Here is a 10,902-nt window from a genome sequence, read left to right as displayed (position 1 = left end):
CGCAATGCAAGGTGCTTTGGGAACGTCAGATGCGGGCGGGGTGTGTGTCGGGGGCGAGGGAGGAGGGGGGGGTGCTTCACATCTCGCGATGTTACCTTACGGTTTCCCCCCCCTTAGGCCCTTTGACCCCCCTCTTCCTAACGTGTTTTTCAAATCCACCAATGAAGACATAGCTTCGGCTCGAACCAGCCAATCGGAGTGCTGGGTCACCGGGAAATTTAAATCGCGCCGGCCGGCTGCACGAGCCATACTGTCTCCGGTCAGCGCCGCAGTGGGCGACGAGTGAGGCGTCCGACCTGCAGCCGCTGAGCCGTCGCTCTGCCTTGGGGGAAGTCCGGCGATCCGCAGGTACGAGGCAGGCCGCAGCGGCAACGGGCCCCCCGGCGCACCCCCCGCGCGGGGGCGGCAGGCGCGGCGCCGGCTCCGGCCTCCTCGAGTGAAGGAGGCCTCGGAGCGCTGGTCGCGGCGTGGGGCCTGCGCTTCCGGGCGCCGAGGCCCGACTAACGGTCACGGGAGACCCTCAGCGCCGCAGGGCCAGGGCGGGGGCCCGGGGCCCGGCTCTCGGCCCCACCCGCCCCTCGGACCGGCGCCGGGGCCTGGGCCGGGCGGGGATGCGGAGGGCCTTTCGCGGCACGTCCTTGCCCGGCGGCCGGCGGGGTTCCGCCGGCGGGGGTGCTGGGCAGGTCGCGAGGGGGCTCCGCCTGGCTGGGCGCCGAGATGGAGCTGAAGGCCGCGGGGAGGCGCAGCCGCTGTCGGCCTCCTTAGGAGCCTCCGCTCGGGAACCCCCTGGGATGAAAAACGGGGTGCGGGGCGCCGGCCGGCGTCACCGTCACCCGCTCCCATTGTTGACTGGGCAGGCTCCAAAACGGTCGCGGGGGAGCCCCGGCGGCGGAAAATGACCCGATTTCGGCCATTTGGGGACCCAAACAGTGGAAAGACTCGGGGAGCGAGGCGCCCGGTGACCCGAATCGATGAACTCGAGGACGGAGGCCTCCACTGGGAGATGGGGCGGCCTCACCACCTGGTTTTCAGTGACCCGTCTGGACTCGAGTCCAGCCGCGGTGGCCAGGCTGCGGCTGTCCGGGCTGTGATGCGCGCTTGTAACGGCGTCGCCCGTCAGAATGGCCGAGCGCACTCATTTTTCTGCGTTGATAACACGTTGAGGTGATGTCTGGGTCTTGGCCTGCTTAGAACGTTGCGGTTCCACTTCTTTCTGGGTTTTTTTTAAAAATGACTTATAATTAAAATACTAGGAAATTGAAAATGACGTAAGAGGTTCGCATTATATTTTGCTTAAGGTCTTGGCTCTTTGGAGGGGAAGGGACTGGTCAAAAAGCTTTCCTCAGGCTGGAGACATGAGGTTCCGCCGCTGGTGGTGGGGTGCTTAACCACTTGGCTGCTACGTGCAAGACTGACCCACCAGTCTGGGCTGCCAGCATGTCTGGGGAGACGGAGGTGGCAGTCTGCTCTGTAAGGATTTCCAGGCCTGCTGGAAGCACTTCTACTCTGGTAGCCAGGAGGCGGGATTAACTTGGGCGGTGGGGTTGGTTTTTATTTGTCGGTTTGGTTTACTACATAAAGTGTGGTTTGTACATACGTTTGGAAAATGTATTCATGAGACACTATAAGGCTAAAAATCGTTTTCCTTCCCCTCTCTCCCCGTCTTCTAGTTTTCTCCCTTTGTCTCACAACCATGTCCAGCAATGAGAATGCAAATTCACCAGCTGCCCGGCTTAACAGATTCAAGAACAAGGGCAAAGACAGCTCGGTGAGGACTTTGTGTGGCTTTCTGAGGAGAGGGAGTTGTTGGGGGATCAAGACCTGAAGGGGATTAAAAATGCTCTCACTTGATAAGAAAGAATGATGGTGGTAAAGTAAAGCAGCATGCTAATCTTTGTTGCAGGAAATGAGGCGCCGGCGCATCGAGGTCAATGTGGAGCTGAGGAAAGCTAAGAAGGATGACCAGATGTTGAAAAGGAGAAATGTCAGCTCCTTTCCTGATGACGCTACATCTCCACTGCAGGAAAACCGAAACAACCAGGTAAATAAAACTAACTTTTAGGGGGCTTTTCTCAGAAGCTTGAGTAACACTTCTGGACGATCAGATCTGTGAAGATTTTTTCCTCTCTTGTCCACTCCCATAATTGAATGAAGACTTCCAGATCTTCCAAGTTCAGCATTTTGTCTGCTTGCTGGTAGCCTCACCCTGATTATTTTAGCAGGAGCCTTCAGGTATAGTGGGATATGTGTTGAGCTGGTCACCACACGATTAGATGTTCAAACCCATGAACCCAAAGGGGCAGTTTTAGTCAGTCCTCAATGGCAGTGAGTTTGGGTTTGGGGCAGAAAATGTCCACTGTGTGAAGGCCAGTCTGACCCCTAATGAGTCCATGTGATAGGAAAAACTGTCCTACAGCATTGTCGTGGCTGTCATCTCTATGGGAACAGATGGCCAGACTGTTCTCCTGTGATTTGAATCACCAACCACTTGGTTAGCAGCTAAGCGCTTAATTATGTGTGCCACCAGGCTCCTGGTTCATTTCTATTACCAGTTTTGTTCAGGCTCATTTTCCTCCTGAAGGATTTGCAGTAGCCTCTTCCTTCTATGCTACATAGTAGTGCTGTGCTCCGCCCTCCCCCAAATACTGGTTTAAAGTTCTCTCCGCTCAACACTTGCACAGTTTAAAACCCTCGTAACATTGAAGACTTCAGGTAATTCTTCAAATGGATAGTGTTCATCTTTTGTTACAAGACACTGGGCACTTGGGTGCCGCTTTCTTCACATCGTGCTTCCACAGTACTCCGCCTCATCAGTGGGTTCTATGGCTTTCTGTCTGGCTTTGCCTGAGTGCTACACTGGTGGTCCTGGTCAGCTTAGCAGGGAAGACTTCCTTGTCTCAGAGTTCCTGTGATATTCAGCTCCTGCATCAGGAGGAAATGCTGTGAAACATGACGTCCATTTTTCTTCTTGAATCGTTACTTCTCTACTTGCCACACTGGGCCTTGTCAGGCTGCCAATGCCTCGGCTTCAGAAAGGGCTGTTGAGTTCCACCGTCAGTTTGGCTCTTGCCCTTCTTCGGACCTGTTCATTGCAGCACACAGTACCCTCATTTGTGCCACGATTCCATGGGGTAGTGGTTACCAATTGGGCTACCAACCACAAGGTCTGCAGTTCCAATCCACCAGCCATTCTGTGGGAGTTACTGTAAAGAGTTACAGTCTCAGGAACTCACAAGGACAGTTCTTTCCTGTCCTATCAGGTCCCTATAAGTCGGTCTGTTAGTCTGGGTACTTTAGAGAAACAAATCCACAGAAACTCATGTATAAGAGAGTTTTATATAAAGGTTAAGTGAACATCAAGAAAACATCCCAACCCAGTGCTGCCGAAGCCCACAAGTCCAACATTAACCCATATGTCCAACACCAATCCACAAGGTCCTCCTCCATCTCACAAAACACACCCTGTGACGCCGACTGCAGGAGGAAATCTGAGTCAGTAAATGTGTAAACATCTCAGCACTGGCAGGGGTCTCCACACAGTTGCTCCAGCACCCAGGGCTGCATCGGGGTAGGTCCTTGTGGCTTCTCCTTGGGGATGCCTTGCAGGAAGTCAGTCTTGCCAGCTGAAGCAGGGAACTAGCTAAGGCAGCTGCACCCTGGTGTGACCATCACAAAGCAAGAGACCCGAGAACTAGAAAAGCGAGGTTCACAGCCATTTATCCCTCCACCCTTCAATTAACCCCACACGTGTTTATCGGCCAGGTTGGCACAGTAAACTAACTGCCTCAATCGGCATCATTTTGATGGCAGTGAGTTGTGAGCTTGTACACACTTAGGTGTGAACATTGCCAACATGCTGCCTGTAACTCTATCCCTTGCTCTCAAGGAAGTGTATTGGATGCAAGTGATTGAGATATGGTGGAAACCTTTAATCTGCCATAGTAATTTTTTTAAATCGCAATTTTCCTTAATGGCCCATTGCTTGGACATGCCAAATGTAACTCCCATGAGTCATGATTTTTGAAAACTTTTTAATATAAAATTGTCTTATGTGATTAACAGATTATTAGATAAAAGACTAAAGTTTTCCTTACTGACGATGTAAACTTGAAAATGTCTTCTCAGTGCCAGGTGTTGATTTGTTGACAAGGATAATTTGGTGAACATATTCCACTTTTCTTATAGGGTACTGTAAACTGGTCTGTGGATGATATTGTCAAAGGCATAAATAGCAACAATTTGGAAAGCCAGCTCCAGGCTACTCAAGCTGCTAGGTAAGTCTTGCCTGCTTTAACCTGGGTAACTCACAGAATTGGACACTTTAAGTCTGAGGGGGCAGTGTGCGGAGGAGGTAGACATAGGATGCCATCGGTAGTGAAAAAGCAGTTGGTTTCCCTTTCAAGCTAGCAGCTAGGGAAGGGAACGTCATCAGAATTAGTACACCCACCCATCCATTTTCAAACTTAAGTGTATTTAGAGTCTGATCTCCCACCATACACTAATACTTACAGTGTCCTTGACAGAAAGGCATATTCTCTGACCATTATCAGAAAAAACACTTGATCATGGAAAAGATAGTCAACCTTACCTTGCAGTCAGGGAAATGGGACTTATTGGCTCTGAGTGTGCAGCCCTGTCAGATTGTCAAAAGGGCCAAGGTCTAGAGTAGAGTTCTGTGAGGAGGCCAAGGCGGGAAGGGCGATCTGCCTTATTGGTAATGTTTTGTACAAACATAATTTGTTAATCAGCTTTTTGTTTCTCCTCTAGGAAACTGCTTTCCAGGGAAAAACAGCCCCCTATAGACAACATAATACGAGCAGGCTTGATTCCAAAATTTGTGTCCTTCTTGAGCAGAACTGACTGTAGCCCCATTCAGTTTGAGTCTGCCTGGGCACTCACTAACATTGCGTCTGGGACATCAGAACAGACCAAGGCTGTGGTCGAGGGAGGTGCAATCCCAGCATTCATTTCTCTGTTGGCATCGCCGCACGCTCACATCAGTGAACAAGCTGTTTGGGCTTTGGGCAACATTGCAGGTACTTGAAAGCAACATTCATTTGACTGAATATAGCTGATCAGTAGTCGGTAATGGTGATTCTTGGCACACATTGTGAGTGGGTCCTGGTTAGAGGTGAAAGTGGTATCTCAGGAAATGAGGGTACTTCCTAGGGTCACTGAGCACAGTTGGTGCTGACAGGTACATATGATTGATTGGCTTCCCCTGTTCTGCCTGCCCCCAGGTGATGGCTCACCTTTCCGAGACTTGGTTATCAAGTATGGTGCAATTGACCCTCTGTTGGCTCTCCTTGCAGTTCCTGATATGTCTTCTTTAGCAGTAAGTTCCCAGACAGGAAAGTTTCCTCTTAGCTTGCTTCTCCTCCTCCGCTGCTGCACCACCCGTGGGCGTCCAGGAGCTGCTCATGATTTGTTTTCTTGTTCTCCCTCAGTGCGGTTACTTGCGGAATCTTACCTGGACACTTTCAAACCTCTGTCGGAACAAGAATCCCGCACCCCCATTAGATGCTGTTGAGCAGATTCTCCCTACTTTAGTTCGTCTTCTGCATCACGATGACCCAGAAGTGTTGGCCGACACCTGCTGGGCCATTTCCTATCTCACTGATGGTCCAAATGAACGCATTGAAATGGTTGTGAAAACTGGAGTTGTGCCACAACTTGTGAAGCTTCTTGGAGCGAGTGATTTACCCATTGTGGTAAGATGTTAACTTTCAGATTCGTATATATATAAAGTATAAGGTAACTAGTTGCTGCTAATAATGAAACAGCTTATTTCATGTCATGGTGCCCTTTTTAAAGCTTTCTGGATACAGCTTAAAAATATTACAGCACTGGAAAAATAAAATTACTGTCAACATTAACTTTCCACCCCCTGCTTTTTTTTTTTTTTCCTCTAGACTCCTGCACTAAGAGCCATAGGGAATATTGTCACGGGGACCGATGAGCAGACTCAGGTTGTAATAGACGCAGGAGCGCTTGCTGTGTTTCCCAGCCTGCTAACTAACCCCAAAACAAACATTCAGAAGGAAGCAACCTGGACAATGTCAAACATCACAGCAGGCCGTCAGGACCAGATACAGCAAGTGGTGAATCATGGACTAGTCCCATTCGTCATCGACATTCTCACAAAGGTACTAAAACCTTAGCGCTCACAAAAGATGGTTGGCATTTATGTTTTTGAGGCTGGGCATTGATAGAGCTATGCTTGGTGTGATTCTGAGGCCCTTTTCATTTACGGTTGGATGAAACCCGTGGCCCACTTTCATTGTGGGTAAAAATGCTTTAGGAATCGTGTTTTGTACCACCGTGCAATTAAACCCTCTTCCTTACTGTTCATTAGTCGGACTTTAAGACTCAGAAAGAAGCCGTCTGGGCTGTGACCAACTATACAAGTGGCGGAACAGTCGAACAGATTGTCTACCTTGTCCACTGTGGCATCATCGAACCGTTGATGAGCCTTTTAACTGTGAAGGACACCAAGATTATTTTGGTTATTCTGGATGCCATTTCCAATATCTTTCAAGTAAGTGCAATAAGGTGGTGTCAGTGTGAGTCTGTGTCAGTGATGGGTACACTGTTTAAATGGAAGAGAGGGCAGCTACTCAGTAGAAGTACACAGAATCAAAATGTGTGCTAATGTTTTATGTGACACATGATTGTAAAATACATGAAAGTTTTTAAATATGTGGTGGTTATGGGCACAATTCATACTGGTTTATTTCATCAATATCTTTAATGCATTTTGGTGAAATTACATTTGAATCACTTAGTTATCTAGACCCGTCACTAAATTGTTCCAAGCATGCCTGCACATGGTACGTTCTTAGTGCTTAATGGTTGGTAGGACCTGCTCACCAACTGAACTTTGGTTAAGAAACATTCAGATCTAAAACTTGAGTCTAGGATTATATTCTTAGTGAAAGTGGTGTCATAATGTGGCAGTTTCCCCACTCCCAGTCACCTAATCCCTAGATTACAGTGAAACAAATCACATACTTCCTATCTCCTGGGAAACTAGTCTTAAAATCCCACCACAATAACATTCTCAGAAGTAATTTCTTGGTGTCTACAATGATGGCAGGCAGGAAAGCGCATTTCTGACACATCATAGAGCAAGACTTGCTCTAGGACCCTCTTCTCCACCAGTGTTCGCTGGGTTCTTTACCAAGATAGTGTTTTCTGGTGCCCGGATGGGTGAAAATGTTGCCAGGGTGATTTTGATGCACAGAGGGTCTCAGTTGAAATCTAGGCATGACCTTGAGTAAGATAGGTGCTGAAGAATCACTGGAGAGACTGGCAGGTGCTGGGCGGAGTCTGGGGTCTGTTCCTATCACATGAATGTTTTCATCACTGCAACAGGCTGCTGAGAAAATTAATGAAACCGAGAAGCTTAGTATAATGATCGAAGAATGTGGGGGTTTGGACAAGATTGAAGCCCTGCAAAACCATGAAAATGAGTCGGTGTACAAGGCTTCCTTGAACTTGATTGAGAAGTATTTCTCTGTAGAGGTGAGTAAAGGGTGGCAGTGCCAACAAACACCGTGGAAAACACCCACAGAAGGGCAAGCTCAGTAGATGCTTTTCTCCCTTCATACTTATTTTGATGAACTCCAGACCCATGTTAAAGACAACAAATTAGCAATTTAAGTAGGACACAACCTGCCATTTGCTTCTCTAATGTTGATTGATGATGATGCAATTCATTTTCTTGTAAATGAACAGCCTTGAGAATCTCACAGGGTCTGGCAGAGTAAGTTTAGGACTGTCAGTCAGAATAGAAGTGGATGGGAAATGGGCCAGTCCCATGACCGTGGTCTGAAAAGTGGTACTTAGGGAGGAAAATTTCCATTTCTTATTTCTGTCATGGGGCTTCAAAAACCTTGTAGGAAAATTCCATTTTAATAACATTTCTTAACCCTTCCAGAACCTCCTCCCCATTCTAGGAAGGCTCAGAAGTGTCTTCAAAATCAGGGTGTGGTGTGTGCGTGCATGTGTGCACACATGTGCACGAAAATTAGACATTTTTTATATGCTTCCAGGAGGAAGAAGACCAGAATGTTGTTCCAGAAACTACCTCTGAAGGATATGCCTTCCAAGTTCCTGATGGCACCTCCGGGACCTTTAACTTTTGAGATTGTACAGCTGAATCCTAAGGTTGTTTGTTGTGTACCTTGTTCTTCGGTATAAGTTTGTCTTAATTCTTTCTCTACTAAGAAACTCTTTATAAATGTGATTTGTTTATGTAGCACTTTTTACAAAGAACTATACTTGAACAGTTCCAGACTGTATATACTGTAGGAAGCCTGTCTCCTCTATCAGTGGGTTTCTTGTTTCTGTGTGGAATTTCATATCTTGCAGTGTCCTGTAAATAAAGATTAAATTCCACCCTTTCATTATGGCTTTGTGGTCTCCAATTTGTGGTTGTCGAGTTGCAAATGAAGAAGAACGCAACATAATTGATGAGCATGAACCTCGGGTAACCTGAAACGGCTCTGGTTGTCGATGACATTTGATGTCATCAAGGGCGTAACATGGGTGATGCTTTCTGCTGGCTTCCCGGTACCAAGCCGTGCTCTGTTTCCTCTCGGTAAATGAGATCCTTCAGCTGATTTTTTTCTAATAATCTCACCGGCCAAGCGGTGGGCTAACGATCAAGGGGGGTTGTCCCTCATAGACATCAAACTGGCATCGTTGCGGTTATGTGTGGGGCTGGTAAACACAAGGAGAGCAGGTCAAGACCACCAGCTGCTGCTTTGGACAGGAGCCTTTCTGTTAGCCTAACGAGTTAGTCTCCCAGATCCACTGAGGGTTCTACCCTGACTGGCTGGGAGCTTGGTGGGTTTGGAGACATCAAGGCTGAGAGGACGAAGTGGTGCCACCTTGACACTGGAATTACCTGGGAACGTTTACCTAGGAATTCGGTTTACCTGCCAGGGGATTGAGTCAATCAAGAGTATGTTTACTTAAATCCCATGAGTTTTTTTTCTTTGCAGTCTGGGTTGAAAGCCATGACTAGGGATTAGTTACACTGTTGGCTTACCAAGAAGTGGATTCTGGGAAGAAAAGCTCTACCTCAACCCATACCGCCCTGTTGGGACAGAGTCAAACTATCTCTAGATTTCCAAGCCTGGCAATCTTTACTGCCCTATCTTTCACCCAGAGGCGAGCTGGTGGGTTCCAATCACCATCCGGTGGGTTCACAGCTGGGCTGCGTTTTAGTTGGTTTTGTTTTGATGGCCCTGAAGAACAGGCTCAGCTGCTCCCATCTGAGGAGTGGCTGCCTCGTCTCCAACCTGCCGCCCAGCCCGCGACCCGTAGCACCAGGGCCCCGGAAGGCCTGAGGAAAAGACTGCGGGCTCACGACTGGTCTCTGGGAAAGTGACTGAGCCACGGCTCCACTGCGGAAACAGTATTTGCTGACACCTGTTCCCCGTAGAAGTTACAGGTACGGAGGTGAGCGTGCTTAGTAAATGTTTTCCCTAAGCCATTACTGTCAATGCCGCAAGCTTCCACTTATCATCCTTTCACGGCAAAGCGTGCATGGAAACAGGTTTTCCTTTCACAGGCCCCTGGTGAAAGCGCCCTGGTGGAACACCGAGCATGCCGTTGACCTCTTTGTTTACAAACCTCCCACCACCAAGTCCCACACGTGCAAATCCTGCCCCTCAGTGGTTTGCAAATGATTCTAGAGCCATAAATGTATTTATGCAAACAAATCTATCGAAATATGCCTTGACTTTTTCTTCAGTTTTATTTCAGTGCCACATGTATGTGCCACACGAGCCACACATGGCTCTTAAGCTGCAGTGTGCTGCCCTGGGCTAGATGCTAGGTTCCTAAGTTTAACTTGGCTTACTCCCTCCCCTTTCAGGATAGAATAACTATGTCTCCTGCTATAATAGCCCCTAATCTCAGCTATATTAGGGTATCTGCTTTTGCCAATCCTCTTGGGAAGCACTGGGCTAGATGATTCTGAGGGTGGATTGTGTTCGGAGCCCTGGGTCCTAGGCTCAGTTCTGTACAAAGGGCAGAGGCTGAGAGAAGCTAATCTCTAGGTTGTGCTCCCTCTGGCATCTCGGTTCACTTTGTGTCCTACCCACTCCCCAGTGCAAAGCACTTCTTGAAGAGTCCATGGGTCCAGGAGTCTCCATTTGAGAAAAGAGTTAATGTCTATTCTCAAACCCTGCGAACTCTGGTTTTGCTCTAAGCTAAGTGGAGCTTCCACAGGGTCTCGGGGTGCTAGTAACACCGGCACTGAGTTGATTCGGACTTGGCGACCCTGTAGAACAGAGTAGAACGGACTCCTTGGTGTGCCTAAGACTAAATCTTTACAGGAGCAGACACCCTTATTCTCTGCGGAGGGCAAGAGGGTTTGAACCACCAACGGTGCAGTGTGCAGCCCAATGCCTGATCCATAGCATCCTGAGTGCCACCAAGTCATGCCCCTAAGGGGTGACTAAATTTAAGGTCATAGTTGGGAAGCAGCTGATTAAGACAAATTTCTATTTTAGATAAAATTCTTAACATGCTGTTTTCCTTGGAATCGCCAAAAAGGCTTTTGGATGTTGTTTTGAAACCTGTGTGAAGTCAGGATTGCCTTTGAGAACATGCGGTCAGAACCAGCTTAAGTCACAATAGAGCCCAGGTCATGAGCACCTCCTTTGCACAAAGTGCTAATGTCTGAATTGCTAGCAATCCGTTAAAGTACCCAAATAGTTACTGTCAGCTTTCAAGGTGACTTCAGCGCTGTCTACCTTTGCCTTTCACTGGTTGCTTCATTTTAGTACTTTCGTAAATGTGTAAGGATGAAGAAGTAGTACCTCTAATTACACGAAGCAAATATCAAAGTGAAAACATTTTGCTAGGACAGTCCTTAAAGGGTGAAAT

At 48.0% G+C, this 10,902-nt stretch overlaps 1 protein-coding gene across 1 annotated transcript; it reads left to right on the top strand.

Moving 5' to 3' along the window:
• Positions 1-220: 220 nt before the first annotated feature.
• Positions 221-8,408, top strand: KPNA2 (karyopherin subunit alpha 2). The gene is made up of 11 exons (XM_075562089.1): positions 221-348; positions 1,671-1,768; positions 1,904-2,041; positions 4,186-4,274; positions 4,768-5,036; positions 5,241-5,335; positions 5,448-5,711; positions 5,913-6,146; positions 6,356-6,538; positions 7,375-7,524; positions 8,055-8,408. Exons 2-11 carry the CDS (start codon positions 1,694-1,696, stop codon positions 8,145-8,147), a joined length of 1,590 nt encoding a protein of 529 aa, XP_075418204.1. The 5' UTR covers positions 221-348; positions 1,671-1,693; the 3' UTR covers positions 8,148-8,408.
• The last annotated feature ends 2,494 nt before the right edge of the window (positions 8,409-10,902 follow it).

Source organism: Tenrec ecaudatus, chromosome 10 (genome assembly GCF_050624435.1).
Source record: "Tenrec ecaudatus isolate mTenEca1 chromosome 10, mTenEca1.hap1, whole genome shotgun sequence".
Taxonomy (NCBI): domain Eukaryota; kingdom Metazoa; phylum Chordata; class Mammalia; order Afrosoricida; family Tenrecidae; genus Tenrec; species Tenrec ecaudatus.
The sequence above is the reverse complement of the archived record's forward strand: the minus strand, read 5'-3'. Positions and strand labels throughout refer to the sequence as shown.